Source organism: Diachasmimorpha longicaudata, chromosome 3 (assembly GCF_034640455.1).
Source record: "Diachasmimorpha longicaudata isolate KC_UGA_2023 chromosome 3, iyDiaLong2, whole genome shotgun sequence".
Taxonomy (NCBI): domain Eukaryota; kingdom Metazoa; phylum Arthropoda; class Insecta; order Hymenoptera; family Braconidae; genus Diachasmimorpha; species Diachasmimorpha longicaudata.
Genome location: NC_087227.1, coordinates 11350493 through 11372627, shown reverse-complemented (window position 1 = coordinate 11372627; position 22135 = coordinate 11350493). Strand labels below are relative to the sequence as shown.

At 36.9% G+C, this 22135-nt stretch overlaps 2 protein-coding genes across 13 annotated transcripts in view; both read right to left on the bottom strand.

Moving 5' to 3' along the window:
* Positions 1-430: 430 nt before the first annotated feature.
* Positions 431-9194, bottom strand: LOC135160456 (uncharacterized). Of its 2 annotated transcripts, none has more exons than XM_064117006.1 (4): positions 8989-9194; positions 3435-3685; positions 1785-2035; positions 431-1595 (listed from the first exon to the last, which is right to left on the bottom strand). In XM_064117006.1, exons 2-4 carry the CDS (start codon positions 3681-3683, stop codon positions 1592-1594), a joined length of 504 nt encoding a protein of 167 aa, XP_063973076.1. In that variant the 5' UTR covers positions 3684-3685; positions 8989-9194; the 3' UTR covers positions 431-1591. The 2 variants fall into 2 exon arrangements, with proteins under 2 accessions (XP_063973076.1, XP_063973075.1); XM_064117005.1 differs by lacking the exon at positions 8989-9194 and adding an exon at positions 5687-7655.
* Positions 9195-14330: 5136 nt separating this feature from the next.
* LOC135160765 (uncharacterized) overlaps positions 14331-22135 on the bottom strand; it is a 183855-nt gene continuing 176050 nt past the window's right edge. For 6 of the 11 annotated variants that reach the window (XM_064117717.1, XM_064117719.1, XM_064117723.1 and 3 more), the window contains 5 exons: positions 21641-21844; positions 20908-20970; positions 20248-20516; positions 18063-18280; positions 14331-17431 (listed from right to left, as the gene is read on the bottom strand). In XM_064117717.1, coding sequence (XP_063973787.1) covers positions 17156-17431; positions 18063-18280; positions 20248-20516; positions 20908-20970; positions 21641-21844 — 1030 coding nt within the window. In that variant the 3' untranslated portion in view covers positions 14331-17155. Of the gene's footprint in view, positions 17432-18062; positions 18281-19719; positions 19770-20247; positions 20517-20907; positions 20971-21640; positions 21845-22135 lie in introns of those variants that run through there. The other 5 variants (XM_064117718.1, XM_064117720.1, XM_064117724.1 and 2 more) reach the window with 4 other exon arrangements.

Genomic DNA, 22135 nt, shown 5'->3' with positions numbered 1-22135 from the left:
ATGAAGGCAGGCATAAAAAAAAATATATTGCGATATGCGGTAGCGTATGGGCCAAGTTCCAAGAGTTTTCCTTATACAGACAAGAGTAATTTCTCTTTGCGTTATCTTTTACCGTCCAAAAAAACGTAAAGGATATCCTGAAGATAATTATTTGATACTCATACAAGTATTTTTCAATTTATTGAAAGTGTTATCAATGCAACTTCAAGGGCAGTCTTTTTTTTTTAATCCGGTAGAAACTGACTTCTTATCTCTATTCCAATACTTCTGTTTTTTCCTACGCACGTTACATCAATAACATGAGTGATAGTACGTGACAGAGATAATGACAGACGTGAGGTGAACGTCAGGTATAAAATCAGGGGATTTTTTAATTATCTTTATTCTGGATAATAATGAATTAGAGTGGGGTACAATAAATTACAACACCTTTTTGCGTATTTCTCATTTATTTATTCATTTCTGAACGTATAAAACCAAATTTTCTCGTATGATTTTCATAAACATCACATTTCTAATTAGAATTGCAGCATTTATGGATGAAAATCACAATCAACGAAGGAAATAAATATGTCAACGAGACAACAAGTGTTTCATTGAATGCTCGATCTTCCACAATTAAGAATTTGTTATTTTCTGCCAATCACTCTGGAAGGAGTGGTCACAGAGGATTAAATCCAGTGTCACCGGAGAATCATGAAAATTTCCGATCCGTTCCCCTATCGAGGAAGTCCTTTAGTATCGTAATTCCAGATTTCGATTTCGATTGTGCCCTCAAAAATTTCTTTCACAATCGTTTCAGAAGCTAATGGGCAATGTTCAGGGCTACCTCTAGAAATCGGAAATTTGTTCAGCTGTTCTATAGGATATTTTTGTTCCCCTAGCATCTCCCGACCCCTCCCCCTAAATCTCTTTTCGTAATCGTCAAATATTCGAAAATTGCTCGACCCCATTTCGCTCGATAAACTTGAAACCTATCACATTCGCTCAATTACTCACTCATCCCCTCGCTATCTACACCATTACAAGCTATTTTATACAAAAATCATCCACAACGGATGACGGAACTAGATTCATCATCACTATAACACGCATAACGCACTCTTCTGCTGCATAAAATGCTTCATTTTCATTAATTTTACTGTTTTTCTCCCATCTCCGGAAATGTGATAACAAATCAGGAATGCATTGAGGCAGGTACCGTACAATTATCATCATTTATAAATAGTAAATGATCGTCAAACGATTGGTCGTTGAATAATTGCAAAAATTGCCACATTCGTTCTTCATTTTTTGATTGATTATCATCAAGTTCTCGATGAAGTTGAACTCATCTGTTCATGTTGAAAGGTACGTGTGCGTAAAGTACGTGAACACTTTGGGCTCGCAGTCTTGTCGCCTCATTTATGGCTGGTCTGACCTCGTACGAACGGTAACCACTTACTAGGCTAGCAGCTCTCGTCGATCTTGTCACACCCATTTGACTTAATCGATTTGAATTCGTTGGACGAACTGAATTGTACGATCGAGAGTTGTTTGACAGTGTTCGGTGGACTCGTGGGAGCCCATGAGAACTGCCTGACAGTGGGTCTCACCTGAAAATTCATTTTATTTTGCAATTTTTCATTCACTGCGTAAAAATAAAAGCTTTGCCCTTTGATTTTAAAAGAGGTCTTACTTTTCCCTGCTAAAATACCACAAATGCACTGAGATATCGCTAAATAATGATTCTCTCACCCTCTCAGATTTTTGTAAAAGGGTTTTTCAAAAATTGTGATCAATACCTGGCATAAGGCGGTGGTGGTGTGGGTGCGGTCGGTTGATCAGAGGCAAGACCATTTCCTGGAACGTTAGCTACCCCGTTGAGAGTTCCACTGACACCACTGTTCCCCGCTGGTATCAGTTGTCCTGGATTTAACTTGATAGCATCGTCGTAACTCGGTGGCGCGTCAGCAACGGCCTCGTAGTCCGGTGGTTTTTGTCTCGCACTAACTGCCGATTCGTCCATCGATATCACGTGTATGGGATCATCGATCTGGAGGGAAATAAAGTCATTACTTGCAGCTTAGCATCAATCTCTCCTCATTATCGTGTCCCGGGAAAAATTGCTTTGCAAACCGTCATCACATATAATGATTGACAAACGTGAGACAAAAAATAGTTTTAGTAATTCTTTACAAATTCCAATCGATCCAAAACTGTTCTGATTCAACAACTTTTATTCTGACTCATTGACTGAGGGAACTGTCAGGGGAAATGAGTTTCAGATATTTTTTGTTTAGACAACCAATGTTAAATTCTGCTGTGCGAATGAGATCTAGGACTCGGAGTATTCTACATATAGCAAGGGTGCATTAAAAGTAACCACAGAGGGACAAAAAAAGATCAGGTATAGAGCTGCCTGCAGGTAATAATAGAATTCGCGTGCGCACTTTAGGGTTAATATCCTCATTCACCACCTCCCCTCCTCCCCCTGTGTGTATACCCATCGTAAGTATAAACTTCATTTTCACGACCCCCTTTCACTATAATTTCATCCATAAAGGGTCTGTCGACGGGTATAAATAAGCTGCATCAATGAGAATTTACGCGGCAGGTTGGAATCAATCGGCGTTATTCCGATTTATAAATAATCCAGATTCGGGAATAATAACGCAAGACACCAAAGACATTTGTATTACTGTTTTGAGAATATACTTGACCTTTGGGCCCGTTGCTTGGGCTTCATTACTATCGGATTAAATTGTTATTGTATATTGATATGGATGTTTTCGCGCTTTATCTCCTCCGGAGATTCTTGTCAGACTTAATATTGTGATCGGTTGTACGCTCCTCATGGAACTTCTGAAATAATCCGAAGGGGCCCGGATGAATGAATAACTGACACCGTGAGAGATGGAGTTATTTTTGCACAAATTTCCAATGCATTTCAATCTGTCCCTTCACGAACAGAATCGTATTCTCGTTGAGGACGATCAATAAATTTCCCTCAGCAGAGGGCGAAGAGTGAAAAACATATTAATAGCCCATGTGTATTTTATTCAACTTCCATTGGTTTTACTACCTGTTTGGTAGAGTATCCGTTTATAAACCATCCATTTATAGAGCTCGTGAGTACTCGTGTACTGTAGTATACCTCATAAACGACAAAATCCAATTCTAGTGACTCGTGAGAGTGGTGTCGATGCTCCGAGCTATCTTATGAACAATCCCTATCTAGGTATTTTTAGGTTTACAACAGCTAAAATTAAATTTCTTATCGCATAGATACTGTTAACGACGGAAAAAAGTTTGGAAACGAATGAGAAAATCACATAGTAACGCATATACGTTCCAGTGAATAATTTACGAGAGCAGAAAAGCTCAGTTCAATATTTTTTTTGAGCCTTTTGTTGGAGAAAAAAATGTTTTTCCTGCGGATAATTATTTTTTACCTGCACTGTATGTGGATGCCCCCCATGTTGTGACTGTACATTAGTCCTAGTTGGTGGTGCATGTAACCAACAACACATTGCAGCGCATATTAAAAGTGCACCAGCAACTATACACGCAACACCGACGTATCTAACTGGTTCAACGTAATTTTCAGCAAGTCCCAGCCAGTTTATCAATGCACCAACGCATAATAACACCATACCATAGCGATACGGTCTTTGTGAGCGTCGTGACTCCTCGAGGGACATTTCTGTAACGAAAAATAATATTTATGGTTATTGGAAAATTAGGTGTTGTGCCGTTTGATGGGTCACTCAATTTTTCATGATGACCTAGATGTCTGACAATGAACAGAGTGGAAAAATTTATTCAGAAAAATTTTATGTTCCTTCGGGAACGATAAATCGAGTCTTCAGAAATTCTCAGGTATTATTTTTGAGTCTGATGATGCTTGTGTGATTTTTTTGGGGGGAGGGGAACATTATTTTATAGTTTTTTTGTAAAAGCGACTAATTGCTACCTAATCCACTCATCAATAATTGATTCCTGTCCGTCCCCATGACCCCTATATTTCGATCCACGGTGACCGTTCGTGTAGAAAAATTTTCTGTAATTTTCCAAGCAATTTTTATGCAATTTTTCTGCTCGCGGATAATTCCAGTGTATCCCTTTATGGAGAGATAAGGAAATGAAGTCCAATGCTCTTATAAAACACCCATAATGGACTATCATGGATTTCCATCGGGAAAGATAGGAACCAGAGGTCAAAGGACATGATTGTGCGTTTGTGAAGGACTCAGATAAAGGATTTGATTGAGCACTCGAAGAAAGCTAATGACTGTCCCACCCATTCCGGACACTCATTTTCGTCGACCTCTGGAATTTCTATTTTCGTGGAGCCATTACTATATCCACCCTTAACATTTAGCCTGTATTTGTGACGCAGAAGACATCAGAGGGGTGGGTGAGTTCTAGGTGTTCCAGTTTAGTGGATAGTAATAATGGTAAAACGAGCCACGAAAGTCGGTTGAATTTTATCGATAACTGGACAATAGGACGCTATGACAGCTGAATTTGTTATAAGGACATGACTTCTAGTGCCATCAGGGTAAGGGATAGGTCATAGTCCAATAAGAAATGGGGGTGGAATTCTTGAAGTGGAACTAAAGCTAATTATTTCTCATCAGTCCATAAATTAAATTTATTTTTCACCCTATGGCACGCTCACTCCTTCTGACCCTCATTAAATTACCAGGAGGACACCGTCAAATCACTGTAATTTTTTGAAAATCAAGCCCGTTATCATTTAATCTGATGTCTGGACACAAATTACAATAACGTATGGTTTATTCGTTTGGAAACTCCTTTGAATAAAAAAGAAACGTGTCTTGAAGACAGATTAATCATGTTATTGCGATGCACTTCGACTGAATTTGTTTGGTGGGACGTGCGCTATCGACATCACGAACGTTTCACCAAGTCACACTCGCGATTTTCCAACTTGAGAAAGTTGACACGTTTTTGTGTTTGCCATGAACCTATCAATGAGTTTCCGCGTTTGTGGTATCATAGAAGATTATTATTTAAGAATGTCTATTAAGCACTTCCCATCGGGCGATTTCTGTGCACTTGTAAATTTATCTGCGACTATAACTTATGGACATAGATACACTAAAATGAATAATTATCGCTGTCTACTTGAAATATAAATGGCATTAATATCCCAATCGAGCCAAGTGACGTTAGTGCATAATTATCAACAATTGATACGAAAAACCGTACGCCAATCGACAGTTTATGCACCTGAGGATTCTGGTAGGTTCCATAAAACTCAGAACATGTCGGCATTGAAAACTGAATTTCATTTAGGGAGCAAGGAACTTTGAATCTTCAGATTTCCCTGAAATTTGACCCTGAATATTCACATTAGATTGGAATTTCTGGGAAATTACAAAAATCTCATCTTCATGTCGTTTAAAAGCCTGGAATTTTAATGAATTTGTAATGAGACTGGAAATTTACTGATTTTTGAAACTTGCGCTCCGAAAATTCGTAGTCAATTGGATTTTTATTTTTTACTGGCGTTTAAAAAAACAATGTAGATAATAATCGGCGTATTTTCGAAAAAAATTGACCCTTGACACCTCTAGTCTACGATTATTTTTGGATCACACAAATTTACCTATTTTTCAGGTGAATTCTATTTTTGTATAATTTTTCTAGATCGAATCAATAAACTGGAATTACTCACGTGAACTGTCAATATCGAAGAGAAACATCGAAAATAGTCGGCTGCACAGTGACCACGCGTTTTCTACTGGTTAAACCCAAAATTATATATATTTGTTGAAATTCGTTGGATCTTTAATCGACGATGACGAGCGCTGAAAGCAACTGGCTAGTCCCTGGGTAATCTGCACACTTATTCTCCCTATTATCGGGACAGTCCGATAGAACCGTCGAGAACATGATATCGATAATAATTCGATAATATCGATTCAACGTCAATGGATCACTGATTTTTTTCTAATTGATTTGGTGCGTGGTGATGATTGCGTCACAGCAATTACGGTAGACGTCACGTAGTTGCGTCAGGGAAATTAGGAACCCCGAAGAAATTGAAGAGCTTTTATAGAAATTTCTTTTTTTAAGGCTTTTAATTCTTTCAAAAAATTGTCCGGAGGTATTGAAGCTGAATACTTTAGAATCATTACAATTGCTCATTAATCTTGTCACAGATAAACTATGACGCATCATCAAACCATGAGTGGAAATAACCCCACATTTTTTTTCTTCGCTTCACCTTGAAGAGACAAATCAAATTACGATCCCGAGACAGTAATAATTTGTCATGTCATCGGGACAATATTTGACTACCGATCACGTCGGAGGCATTCGCGATAATGTAACCTCCATCTCAATTTGTCGAATTAACGTTTCGGCGACAGATCTCAAGAATGAATTATCGGCTTTATTCGAATGCGCTCCTAGATATTTCCTCTATCACATTTAAAAACACTGGGACAACTGGGAATTTCCCGAAAATCTTTAACAGATGAGGAAATGATAGAGTTTGTATTCTAGGAAGAACAGGTTTAAATTCTTCTCATTAGGAATCAATGGATATAAAATTCCTGCAAATTGAACCGTCCAGTGTAGCCGGGAATTACTCATGGGGACAATGAAATTGCGTTGAATTGGTCACTGATGACGAAAGGCGGCGACGCACTCGTCTTTCCATTGCGGAAAAGATGAGACACCAGAAATAGAAAAAAAATGTAGTGTGGTGACTGTTATTCACTCTCGTTTGAATTCACATCTGATACTTGCGTACCACAACAATATTTTCCGCATTGGATTACTCGCGAATTTTACAGCCCAAGGTTTTCCTTCCACCCTTTCCCCCAGCCACAAGCTGCTCTTCTCACAAGTATCGAACATTATTTTTCATCACAATGTAGGCTAATAGTCTATATTATGTCATTAAGCAATAAAAGTTCCGAATATCCAGTTGTTGCATTACAAAATACACATTTCACATGACGTGCGGAAAGCGGGAATAACACACGCGCTACTGTGCGCAATTTCCCGTTTATTGCACGGAGTCATGTGAATTAATTTTTTCCTCGAAATATTATAAGCAATTTGTTTTTCCATCTTTCCTGTTTATGATGAATTATCTTAGTGATAAGCGGCTTTGTGGGAATTATTTACAATTTATCGAGTTGAAGAGTTTTCGTAAAAAGATGGCTCCCTATAATCCCGTCATAAGACTGGAAATTACCCACTTCAATACATCCCGTGACACCTGTGTCAACACCGATGAAGCGTACCACACAACTCATTAGTATTTATCATCATTTGTTTCGTGAATATAACTTTCTCTCTAGTCGATTTAAGAATCAGAAGCAATTATCCGCTCGGCTTATCAGTGTTCTGCAATCACCACTGGTCGTTTGCACGTTATCATAATTTATCCATGTTTTCAATTTAGGAGTCGAAGAAATAGCGAGCTGTTCTATGCTTATAATAAAGTTGAACTCTGGGTCAACTTGAATGAAATATAAAATGCTACGTTCAAGTAGTCACACCCCCCGGCCGCCCATCGTTATCCTGGACTGTTTGGGTTATCCTATTTTTGGATATTTTTCCAAAAAGTATTTTCTCCCTCCCATAGAAATTATACCAATCCAACGGTATTTTGCGATCCATTTTCGCTTGTTCCGGATCCGCAGGATAAAATTAAAAGGCACCAGGAGGAATAACGGTCATTTCTCGAAATAATTTATATCCTTTGCGACAGGTGGATTCTACTGATGAATATCTTTGCGTTGAGCGATGCAGATAAGGAAAGGCACGTGGCTATTTTCTGCGGGAATGATTATGACAAATTCCGGGTCAATATTTGCTCAAGGTAAGATACCGAATTTGATAATAGAGGAACAGCTACGACAATTGAAAGGAAAACAATGGAAAAATTGCTGATCCAGATTTAAAGGAAAATTAATGAAATTTATAACAACCAAAATTAACGAGCCCGTGAAGTGAAGTGAAATATCACAATTAATCGAAAGATGAAATAAAAACAGCCCTGGCAGCAAAATATCCCAAGGCTCATTCCAAAGGGGTTTTTAATTCCTTCCGAGACCTTTCGTTACTATATTCGTGATGAAAATATTTCACACGCAAGACCGCACGGGTGCTTTATGACCACTGCCATCAAACAATCATTAACGATGAGGTGAAATCAATACTGTAGCGAGTGCCTCTATAAACGAATAAATTTGCATTTTTCCCCATGCATAGGGAGCGAAAATTTGTATTGATTACAGATGTCGGTATTTGGGTCTGACCGAGAGATAAAATATCAATCAGAGTCATGAGTCCGCCAATGCCGCAAGAATGAAAATGTTGAGGACAACGTCTTCATCGCAATTCAAGAATTCCAATATTATTGGCAATTAGGGGTGGCCATTGGCTGGCTAAGGAAATTTACGGTCCCAAAAATACAGACTGAAGAGGATGGGGATAACGAATTAAGATGTGAATTCGGGTCACGGTCATAAGACCTGGGTGTTTCAGAGTTTAAACGAATTAATTATCCATTTCAATTTTCTGTTTTTCGTCTTCTTATGCGGTCGCCTCTTTGAATTCGCAGAAAAATATTATTTGGAGGCATGACAACAGAGCAAGTCATAATTAAATTAATATTATGGAATTCGAATCACATTTCGAATGACATTTTGAATATGATGTCATAATAAAAAACGGCAGAAAGGTTCTAAAGATTCTTCAGGGATGTTTTACGAGTGCGGGTCCCACGGGGTATAAATGTCAACAACAGTATGAGACATTTTGATGTGATCGACTGATAAGAGACAGTCGGACTCTTTCAGAGGCTCTCAGGGTAGCCCCGTGGGGCCCTTTAATTTATTTATCCTTATTAGTCCATATTGTTACTAGTTAACAGAATGAAACCAACAAGAATTTAGGAGTAGGGAGATAGAATGAAATTTTTGCAAATGGTCGCTGGAAATATTTGTGGACACTCACCCGAACTCCACGTACGTTCCGACAGTTTGCAAATAATCGCACCAACCTCACAAAGGATAATAATCACTGATAAACTCGTCACCAAACAGCAATTCTATTCAATAATTTCACCGTTCGGTTCGATGAACACAAAAAAAAATGACTGTTGACGACCGCCGTGCGAGCGCAGCTCCAACGGCGGACTCCGCACGACTGAGACTACTGAACTGACTTGTAGCGTTTGTGAAAAAAAAAAAACCGCCACAGCCCCCTTCCCCACCCCCTGGTGCGCGTCCCCTTAGCTCGACCACCACTAGAACAGAAATGGTTGGATACGATTTCTTGTGATGCCATTGCACGATTTTTCCTGGTGATGCATTAGTGTTTATATTGTTCGAGTGACACGGATTCACGCGCGTAAGCAACAATGGGCCAACCTGAGTCGCAACAATACGTAAGCATTGGCCTGGTTAACATTGTCAGGTTACTCTGAAAGGAACTTTTGTTTTTCCCTCTTGTTGCAATTAGACCGGATAATTAGAAAAGAATTTTCTATTCTCTCGATTGTACGGCTGATCGATCATTTCCGAGTCATGAATTTCCTTAATTTCATGAGATTTCAGGTGCATCAATGAGACTCGTGAATTTTTCATGGGCCTACAATTCAATTAAAATTATTTCCTCCCTCGAAAAATCTACAAAAATAATCCACTCGAAGACTGGAGAATTCAGGAAATAGCAGAAATGAAAAATTTTATGACTGAAAATTACAGACATTCGGCAGTAAACAACCAACTCATTATCGAAATTATTATCCACTCGTTTTCCAATTAGTCATTGATGATGCGTAATACATCCTTATCAAGTGTTTGACTATGAGTACTTTGATTTTAAAAATACACCAGTGTCACACCAGACAGTAAATTGTCACTGATAATGAGCTTCGCTTCCCTGAAATTTACACAGTACTATTTTCAGAGATAATGAAGTTCAGGTAGGTCTCCTCACATCATGACTTTAAACGAACGATTACTTTGTCGGAAATGAATAAAATCCCCGATAGCTCAAGTGAAAGAGTAACAGACTAGACATCTGGACAAATCGATTCTCTTTCTTTGCACCCTCACCCCCTCACCCATTTGTTGCTTTACTTAAAATTTTATTTACTTAAAAAATTATATTTCCTGTTCATGTTTCGGTAGTAATATTGTTATTCACCGATTTCCTAGTTATTGAAGTTAACTTTGTTATCTTGCTTCGATTTTACAAGTCTACCGCCTCCGTGAGCCACGTTAGAACGTTAACAACGATTATTGTTAATATATGACGGAAAATTTGAAATTCCCAAGATCATAAAATTAACATCAACAGACCTGCCTCCTGTAATTATCATTTATGCTATAATCCAAGTCATGTGAGGCTGGCTAGTCCAAGGTATCCCAGCCTTCTGATGTTGAAAATAAACTTTTACAATTTTTTATATTAACTAACAATCATCAGCTATCGCTTTCTTCTTCGACGTCAATCAGAAAGGCTTCCAAACAATCCTATCTAACATATTAATTCGACGATGATTTCTAACAAACGTCGCAATTAGGAATTGACGTAACAAATGTTGAAAAAAAAATCGCAACATGAAAAAAATTATTTACCATAATAATCCCTTGCATGATATCCGGGAAATCTAATCTTCATTCGATTGTGAGTTATCAGCCACGTACCCATTCCCATAATATTAACAATGGTAAAAGAGGCACTTAGTTTGAAACAAATCTCAGTTACGTTAATTAAGTAACTCGGCACACTTGTGACGTACTCTTCAAAATTAAAAAAAAAGGAACGAGGCGTGTATCTTGTTACATTACGCAATCAAGGTCTCAGAAATCTGAGACATGCCCCGAAGTAACTGTGCATTAACCATTCCAGTTATTAATTGATAGCTGACTTCATTCATGATTATTGAAACGATACAATTAGATTGAACGTGACAATCATTTGTATGTCGATGCTCGGGGTCTTAGATATCGATACAATATCAATGTTTGCCATTATGAAATGATAGTTCATCTTTCCTTTAGAGTCGGTTAAAGCTGAGTTTCAATTTAATACATATTTTCTGATAAGATAGGATCATCTCGTAACTGTTATTCAAATCGCCAACGCACCGTAGGAATTCCATTTTCCAAAGGAATGACAAAAAGTACTGAAAGCAATTAAAAAGCAATGCAATACCGTGACCATTCGATCAGTCTGTTGTTAATGAACTGGGACCACTTGTCCGCTACAAACATGTTTTTTCATTTACTTCCACTGGACTTAATCGTCTCGTTTTTCCTCAATCATCTTCTTAACGTTATGATGTTTTTCACGAGATGATTTCTTTCTCATTTTTCTCCGAGTTGAAAAATCCTTCGTTAGAAGTGGATCAACTATCGGCCCGGTTGATTAACACCGGCGCTCTCGGAAATCATTATCTACGTCAGCGAATCCGTTTAGATGAGTCACGTTGGCTCCTTGAGATACCGTTAGACTGCATGAAAAGTATCTGATACTTTGAAATATCTTATCCAATCATTTCCTATATATATTAGAGATGACAGTTCAGGTCATAATCTTAGAACTCATCTTGCGCAAATATTGGATATTGAAATCGTCAATTTTCTGACAAAAAATTTTCTCCATTTTCTCCGCACATAATAAATCACGAAATAATTGCAGTTGTATTTTGCAATGCACCAACTTCTCCACAATTCGCGCTTTTCCCTCGATCCAATCGGGTCACCTATTCCAGTTTTAATCAAAACATTTTGCGTCATGATGTAATTTCGATTTGAGGTCTCCTAAGATTTAGTAATTGAGGATTTATTTTCTCCTCGACAAAATTTTTCCCATCAGATATGGAATTCTCACTTGGGCAATACAACTAGTACATTGCAAGACCTTTAGTGGTAAATGAGCGTCACGGGGTAGCGGTTAAACCTCTGTCTCCTTTCTCTTGGAAAACCGATATTCAATGGGTAGACCGATAGTATTCTCGCCGAAGGCCATCAACATTTTGAATTAATGCGGAACTACCGACTAATTAATTCATCGGCAATTTTTCATCATTATTTCCTGCATCCTCAGCAATATCGGAATTTAAGTCTGTGTGGACTCAGTCATTGGAAAATTGCTAGACAATCTGTGTCATCGCTAGATTGTCCTCACAAAATGTTCCTACTCCAGCGCATGGTAATGTTCATAATAAAAATAATGAGATAAATCCTTTTTCTTCAATAACGAAAATTACATTTCTTATAAAAGAGGAAATAGTCAATTACCATTATCTCTGAATTTATTACTATCTTTATTAGCCATCTATTCCTATTTTCATAAAATTTATTAATTATCCTCGGAATCTAATCGCACTAATCCTCTATCATAATCTTCATATTTTTAATGAAAAAAAGGTTCGGAAATTATTTGAAGATCTCACGTTTTAGTTTTATTCCTTGGACATTGAAATTTCATTGGATCAAGGCTTGAAAAAGACAAGACAATAAATGCAGACGAGATATGTAATTTGTAAGTCCTCAATTAGTCCATGATCCATAATATACTATTTAAAAATAAATGGCCTCGTTCCCTGTTTGTCAATGCTACGCACTCAAGTGCGTAGATATCCCTCTCTTAACTTTTCATCGAATCAATCCCTTTTCTTCATTATTTCCCGCGGTGTATTCCCCCATTTCCTATTTTTAGTTTTTTCTGTTTCGTTATTGTGAGAGGAGTTTATCTCCGGAACGTCCACACTTCCGTGCTGTTTCACCTTGTAACTTTACTTAGAGGTGGGTGAAGGAAGAGTCAACGACCGGTGAGTCTGCATGTTGTAATTAAGGATCACTCAAAAGTCTTATGAACTCCAGAATTTTTTTTCTGAAGATTGGTGCTGCTGGCGAGTGACTTCAAAGGGCAATATTGGAAGATATTACCACTTAATTCGTTAGAAGTTAAAGCAAAAGTCATTAGCTCTTCTGGAAAAGCGATTGCCCACAATTTTGTAAATCAATTAATGTCTTCGTGCAAGTTGTGAAGCCAGAAATGTTATAATTATGAGATTATCTTGTGTCAGTTCATCTGATCTCGGGTTAAATGCAAGAATGATAAGGTAAGATAAGGGTTTTTAAACGATGAAATAGGTTAATAGACGTACATCTGATAAGATTATTTCATTCTCGAGATCATTTGACCTGGAAAAAATAATTCATTATCTCTGTACATGCCTTTTCTGAGAATATTTCGTCATGTGGTAGGCAGGATGAAGTGGCTTTACATTATCTCAGATAACAGGGGAGGAAATAAGAAGGTGCAGGAGGGATGAGCTTTGAACAAATTCCGAATATTCTAATTTCTCAGAAGCGGAAGATGAAGGGAGCTGCCTCCTCGCCCTAATGCTTACCACACCTCAATATAAATTCAATCGATGGAAAACGCAGTATCGGAAGAAAAACATGATCAATAGTAGACTATATGTTCTTCCTCTTTGAAGGACGAAAGAGAGGTGGGCTAACGGACTGAGAAACCGTTCAATCCTTGCGGCAGTCACCGGTTCCGGTTCCCACTAATCAAGATTCATTAATTAGTAGCCGATATATTAAACGATAGTCACCAATGATAGTGCGTCGATTATTTGCACAACGTGACCATAAAGATGCTCGCGTAGGAAATAATTAATTGAAAATCCATGGATTGAAGACAAATCAAGGCGAGGATAATATTCGCAGTCCTCTAACGATGAATCATGACCCGCTGTCGAAGTTCCATAAAATAATCTGCAATTATCATACATAAATATTAAAATATTTGAGTAACGAGACATTTTAAAAGATGACTTAATGAATTTCATCCCGACCAATTAAGAAACCACTACTGAGTAAATAGTTAATTGAAAAATAAGTATAACCTCCGGCAAAATCCCGGATCCTTGACAGTAAGACTGGTCTCTAACGTTTTCACAATCACTTGACAAGGACTCACGTTTTACCGTAAGAACCTGTGGAACACTCAAGATATCGCTTGTTACTTATCTTTTTTTACGTAATTGTGTATCGATATCGGGAAAACAGTGATTATCAGGTGTCTAATCTTAGGCGCCAGTTCTCCTGTTGTCGCAAAAACACTTGAGGATCTTGAGTCGATGGCGGAGCTGTCGAAAGTCCATCGATTCACTCTTTGAAGTCTAGATCCCTGTGGAGTTTTAAAAACGCTCTTCAAACACCTGGGACTCCAAAAATTTTTGTAAATTGATTCATGTAAATTAATGTTAGCGCCGGGATGGCACTGGGGGAGTAAAAATATTATAGAAAATCCAAAAATTCGTTTTTCATCGATAAATACCCTTTATTCGATCGGAGTAACATTTATTCTTACTTAAAGCATATTATTCATAAACTTACAAATATCGTAGAATTTTGTTTCATTTTTTTTTCAAGTTTATCTCATTTTTTCCCATATAAATAGCAACAAGTAATTAATGGAGAAAATTAACATGGAACAGTGTCTAAGAATTAATTAAAAAATTAAGTGATATATTTGCATTTTGGTATTGGATCTTTATTCGGTCGTTCTGAATTAAAAAAGAGTGGAAAGTCGAAGCAAAATATTGAAAATTATTTGGCGATGAAAGTTGAGAAAAAATCACAAAATTGACATTTCAATTGCAATTAAGGTTCAATTAATGATTCATTTATTTCTTTCATTTAGATCTATTCAATATTCTCACTACACGGTGCTGATTAAAGTACATTATTTATTCATTAATTAATTCTCATTGATTCTTCGTCTCAATAATTCATTTTTTCTCATTTTAAAATTGTCAGAATTTCCTTCAGCGTAAATAATTGTTTTTCTCTAATACTGTATTTACATTATCACTTGCTAATTAATGGTAAAAATGATTTAATACTTTATCATTCGCAATTTTGGTATCATTGGGAATGGTTTAGGTTTCATTTTCTCTCTCTCTCTCTCGCTTTTGTTTAGTGAAATCATTTCGAGTTTTTATTTGTTAAAATGATAATTAGCTAATTGGAAATGAACACAAAATGTATTTGAATATGAATGAAAATTAATAGCATACTTAATTGTTGGAATTTTTTGGTTCTCTGGTAATTTGTTGATCTGTTAATTTCGTTCTTTTTAATACTAGTGACGCCTTGCTGTATACTTTATTTATTATCCTTGGAATGTCTTCAGCTCTGTCCATTAGTTCAATTGAGGGATAGTGTTGTCGACTCTCAAGCGTTCGTTATTTACACAAGATATTGTTAATGATTTTCTTTTTATTTTCACATTTAAGTCCGCGGATTCTTACAGATTAAAACAAGTATTTTTTGGTTTACAGTCTTTCCTTTACCACACGACAATAGCGTATTGTGTTTATAACTATGTAGTCTGAGCATTGTGTTCACTGACTTCATTCATTTTCAACTAATTGCCTTTTTGCTGTTGAATGAATTTAAATGAAGTTTAAATGGAGCCAATTTGTTATTTAAAACATAGTTCTCAGCGTTGCCTCAACTAAATACGAACATGAGATTGATTGCATCATTTGTCCTAAAAAATGAGTAGATTACGGAACAAGGGCGGTAAAGATTTTCCTTCATAATTTTTTAGTGAATAAGCAGAATGATCACATCGTTATCCAAAGGTTGAATGAAATCGGGAAAATTATGCCCAAACTATTGCTCTGATTTACCTTTATCCCCTGTCGCTTTCGCTCTTCCTTTCGCTCTCTTTTCAGACACCTGTCTCATTCGTCACTAAATACAGCAATAAACAAATGTACAAACATCGTATACAGATGAAATCTCTTTCACATAAATAATAATAATAATAATAATAATAACAAAATAAATAATAATAAATAACAATATTTCAGTAATAATTAAATTGCATAAAGACAAAAAGGAAATTCGAAATAATTAATCACAAATGGTTCCTTAAAACTCCTATAATACATCCTAAAATTGAAAAATGATAAATCAACTGATTATTAAATTGATAATTCCTGATTAATAAATTGCACATAGTACTCTCAATACTGAATATTTTCCTATTGAGCGATTTTTTTTTTCACCTAAAAAATCAATTATATAATTTTCAAGTTCTTTTGGCATTAATAAATTCGACATTTGTCATCATCTCCCCAAACTGATGACCTTAAAATTATCTTCACCCTTTCAATTATAATTGATATATTCACGTATTCATTAAATTATTTAAAATTATTCAATTTATATACAGACTATGGACAAAAATTTATTTAATCTAATTCATTTATCATTTAGTAATTAATTGTGGGAGGCATTCAAATGATTACTATAATTAACAGTGAAGGATTAATTTTTCCCTATGCGGTTTTCCTTATCGTCTAATATTTAAAATTTTTTCAATAGCAATTCGGGGGGTGGGGCATGAGGGGCTCGATTACTATCGAATTATTATCTTCAATAATAAATGACAACTTTTACAATTTTAGTTGATTATTCTTCTGATGGATATTTATCCGTAGATCAACGATTATCAAGCGGTGTGGGGAGGGCCTGCGGATATACATGACTAAGCGTAATAGAAATTTTTTAAAGATTTTTACAGATTTAGATAGTGAGAGGTCGACGACTGAATTTTTTTGCTCGGATTTTTTCATGGTTTGATCGCCATGACTATTTACAAATAGGAGATCTGCAGCATTAAGTCGTCGTGGATGTCAATCACTTTTCGAGTATTTACAATTGATTTTTCGTCGTCTAGAATTGTTTGGGTTGCGTTTGTGGTACATTATGATCGATTTTGTATCAGTGTTGGATTGAGTGAGATGTAGAAATTTGTTGACTACTTTAATATGTTTTGCACAAATCATTTGTGTTATGAACTGAGAAAATATTACTTAAAATTTACTAGATTGGAAAACAATTAGAAATAGTTTGATAGATAATTAAAAATATCTTTTGAGAATTCGTTGGCTCATGCGGAGAGCTAATTTCCAGTCAATGATGTAGCTATCCTGTTTCTCCTCGAAAACTCTAAAAATGGAAATCCTCAACAGTTTCCTACATCCTCCACTCTTATTCATATGCATTTTCGTGATGATTATCACCATCGTCGCGATTTAAATAATCTGCCTACTTTATCCACGTGACTGATGGTCTCAGATGGGCGTTGGCAAGACCGTAAAGTCCTGCAATGCGGTTTTAACAGTCTCGTATGTTGGACGATTAGCTTCATCAGTGCAGTATCCATCAGGGGTACAAAGCGTTTGTAATTTTGTCAGATAACTGTCAAAATTCTCGTGTCCCATTTTTTCCGGTGGACCTCCAGGGGCGCTAGGTATCCTCACGTGCTCCAGAAATGTTATCATGTTGTCGCGGAGCGACTGATAGTAATCAGTCAGATGATTATTTCGTTGGGCAATCACCGTTGTCTCCTGGACAGAAGAAAAAAAAATGTTAATTTCAATTCTATTGACTTTTCAATAACCTTTATCAACTGAGGGATGTTTTTATTAATTTTTCAGAGAGCTAGGGAAATGATAGTTGAAAGATAGTTTTTCCTTGCATGTTAATTCATAAATTTTAGCCGCATCCATATGGTTAATTTTTTTTTATTCTCTCTTTCATTGTTTTTTATTTTACTAGTTTCCCTAGCTATCTTATGGCACCCTCATCGCGTCCAACTTCCTTTTCACTTCATAATTAAATAAATAGATCATTCACTAGAAATCTAGCAGTTTCATCAATTTTTTCGACCTACATAATTGATAAAATTCACGTTTTGCCATTTTAATTAGAAAAATGTCAAAAAATAAATCGAAAAAAATGTAAATAGGGGATTCCCCTGACCAGCAGTTGGTACCGGCCATTGATAATAGGCGAGACATAAAATAAAATTCTCGAAATTATCGTCAATCGATACAAAATTGATGAAACAACGGACAACCGGTCGGGTAAATACAAAACATAGCATCCGACAGCCCAAATAGTATCAGTCCGATTGATGATAGACAAGAGCCTATTATTACCGGCTGAGTAAGCCACAGGTCGTGAGTGCATCCTTACCTTGTCCCCTTGTTTCAGATGATTCTCCATAGCTGTTACCTCTGAGCGCAGGCGCATAACCTGCGACTCAACTCTCGCATTTTCTCTCTGTAATTCAGTGATTTCAGCTTCCAATGTATACAGATCCTCGCCCTGACCACCAGGTACAATGTTACCGCTTGTGCTTCCCTGACCCGCACCCAACGCACCACCCTGAGCCGGACCACCGGTGTCCACTCCTAAAGTACACAATCCCCTTTTTTTAAACCATCATGTTATGGGTGAAATTTCCCATTTTTTTAAATTTTCAGAATGTTTTATCGTTCATGTCTGTACGGAAAGTGCCATTTTGCGGACTCCCTTCGGTTCTGAAGTTAGTATTACATTCCCCAGGATGTAATATTTTTTCCTTTTCGATATACCTGCATTAAAAATTTTCCTTTACGATTTGGCGCACAAAAATGGATTTTACAGGTAGACACTAATCTGTATATTCAATCAAGTCGCTGTATTTCCCACCATTTTTATTTAATCGCTTTGATTGGTTATACAGATGCGTCTCTGTATTACGCATTGTCTTCAATTCTCACTCGTTTTATCCTGTCATTATTGTAGAAGCAAGTGCCAATGACACCTTAGGAAAATTCCCCTTTACAGTCGTCAGGTGAAATTGTTTTCTTTGCCTTGGCATGAAAATAATTGCTTTTTTTACTCGTCCGTAAAGTTTGTTGGACTCGCCTTCAATTCATCCTGTAATCGCCTAATCACTAAAGGAATTCCTGACGAAAATTCTACTTTACAGCTGTCATTATAAATTACAGGACCAGACCCCTACACAACCATAGAAATCATGAAACACAGTTTGATGAAGTCTGGGAATTCTTATGTCTCGAGGTCTGATAATTGTACTCGACGGCCTAAATTAGGAATGTGTGTATTTACAACCCCAGAGTAGTTCGCAAAATGACACTTTTTGTAACGACGTGGGAAAAAACATTCATTCTCAATCAAATAATTTGCTTCTAAGCAATTTAGACCTCTGCTGTGTACTTAAAGAGTTGTGCGAGGGACTTAAAGAAAAAAAAATTGTAAAAAAAATCAGGCGTGTTGCGTAACACGAAATGCTAGCAATAAGGGAGACAGGAGCGGAGGAGTGAGGGGGTTGCAATACAAGAACACGTAAGTTTCCACAGCGAGTTGGGTCAAAGTAAATCGATTTCGTTCACGTGTGTACTAACGATTTGCTTCAAAAAAAAATTTTTTTCCACCTTCACGGACTCGCCGCTGTATTCGATAAATCATAATGAAGAATTGTAACGTGTACGTATGCCAAGTCGCTGCGAAAGGAATATTTTAATTTAATTTCTTTGTTCCGGGGATAGGATTTTTCGTCAAGGATCGTATTCTCCTTCTTTATCTCATAAGCATTTTTCCTATTTTTTTTAAAGGAAGTGATATTTTTTTCAATATGGATCAGCGTGAGGTGCCATCATACCAGATAAATTGAAATACGAAAAAGTGGCTTCGAGAGTTGTTAATGTTTTGACAACACTCGAAATTAATTACACTCGTGTAATAAAAAAAAAGATTTTTTACACCGAATAAGAAACACACAGAAAGAACATAAAAATGAGAAAAAAATATATGTTTTCGTTGAATTTGAACTTTCAGACCCTTACCTTCAAAAGTAAATGTGCTCCTCAACAGGAAACGACAGGAAAGGAGGACCTGTTATCGTCAATCCCCAAGAATAAATCAGAATTAACATTAATTTCACTTTTTTGTTTTTTCGTTTTTCTCTTTGGTTTTAAAATAATTTTTTTTTCAACTTTTTGATCACTATTTTTTTTTTTACATTACTTCACTACTTCGTTGGTGTTCTACGACGACCCTGAAAATTGGATGAAAAGAAATCGAAAAAAAGTGGGAAAAAAATTGTCGCGACAGAGTAACTAAAAAAAGAGTAAGGACTAATAATGAATATTTTTTCTTCTTGTTAAATGGAAAATTGAAAGAAAAAAATGTTTTCCATTGGTATGACAGCACATCATTGCGGTGGAGAGAGAAAGGACAGCATTTATGTTGGCATAGCACTCGAAAAAAAAGTTATTCTGTATGAAATTTGAACGATATCGATTTCTTCATTGGAGGTTTTTTTTACCCTCTATTTTTTTCTAATGTTGAATTTTTATTTATTATTCCTCACCGGCGATTCCTTTGCTGTACATGCTGGTCATGTCCTCGAATTTGGGCTTTCTCAGGGTATTGCCGGCCATTGGACAACCCGAGAGTGATCTGTGGGTTGAGAATGAGCCATTTATGTGACCGATACCGTCGCATCCTGGGGTAGGACAGTTAACGCCCTCGAATTTCATTGCTGTCGCTGCTGCCACGGCCGCCTTGTGTTGCTCCACTGTACCACCCGATTCTAGGACGCGAAGTTTGTTTCGATTCGCTATTGGACAGCCTGATGCACTGAAAATATTTTTTTTTATATTCAAAGTTGATGGGCACTATTCGCTGGAGCTGATTAAAAGTTCGGGCATTCGGATGCCCATAAAAATTCTACTCCACTTGATTTAGCTAGCGACCAGCTCCCGTATCACATGAAAATGGACGAATCAAGTGATAGAGCTCAATGGCGAGTGCGACAGGCATTCGAGATATTGACACTATATTCTAGACATTTGCGGAATTCGATTTGATAATTGTGCAAGACAAGTTCCCTCTCATATCACCTTCTGCCCATGATCATTAAACTTTTCGGGAGATTTATCACTCGAGTAATTAAAAAATGATCTCCAAATGATTCTGTTACGAAAAAAAGGCCTGAAAGAATATAAAAAAATTCAAACACATTAATTACCTTCTGTGAGACAGGAATTTACCAGTAGCATGTCCTGATCCATCACAACCAGGAATTGGACACCTGTAGTTTCACGGTAATAATCGTCATCATCATCACGTGACAGTTGATGGGTTGAGGAAGAAGCGTGAAACGAGGAGAAACGACATATTAGTCAGTGTCTTTGCTTGTTGAGGGATGGAGGGTGGTTGGGATTTAACTCGGGTTAAATTCTATCTCTCGAGGTTTCAATGCAAAAGGGTTTCTTGTTGAAGGGCGGTGGGATGGGGTAGTCGCAGAGGGGAAAGAGGGGTTGAAAGGTGGTGGAATAACACTCGCTCCACTGTCGAATCAGACACGCGTTGCGTGCAACCGTAAACAGGGATAAAATGGGAATTGGATCGATTTAATTATTTTGCTTTGAATTTTGCGATCAACGAAGAAATTTAACACATTGCAAATTCAATTTTTTCCTCCTGTTTTCATGATTATTATGCTTTGATAGAATTTCTTGTGTCAGAGAAATTTCATAAATTTTAACAGTCTCATCCATTGATTTATACTATTATCACTATTATTACTGTAACTCAATTTAAAGTACCAAAAATCCCACGTGATTCCCCAAAGTATCCAAGTCCTAATTAAAAAAAAATTGACAAATGTACATCATGAAAAATGATCCAAAATTCCTCTGACAATCCGAAGCTGCAATCGCCTACCCCCTCCAACTTCTTTAATCTTCCGAGATATTTACAAAGAATACCTGAGCGGTTCAGAGTCCTGTCCGTCTCTAGGTTTACTCTTGGGTTTGTTCGCTCTGGGACAACCGGAGAGACTTCTGTGGGAGCTGTAGTTACCCGTAACGTGGCCCGAGCCGTCGCATCCCGGCGTCGGACACTTCAACTCCTGTGAGTGCGCCTGGATCTGGGAACGATCTGCCCTCGGACAGCCCGAGAGACTGGAAAATATGAAACAATAAAAATTGATAAGCCCTCGCATCCCATAATATTGACCGTAAAATCAATCCACTTTTGTTTTATGTAGAACAACTAATTCTCTTATGTAGAGCAACTAATAACATTACGTGATCAATTTCTTCAATCTTCTGGTTCAAATTCATGATTAGTAGACTGAAAAGCAAATGGATAAAAAAATTCACCAAAGAAATCTTTAAAATTTGAGTAGTATAATCAACGATTGCGCAGACGGATGGGAGGGTATATATAGATATATTAAACAAACGAGTAAT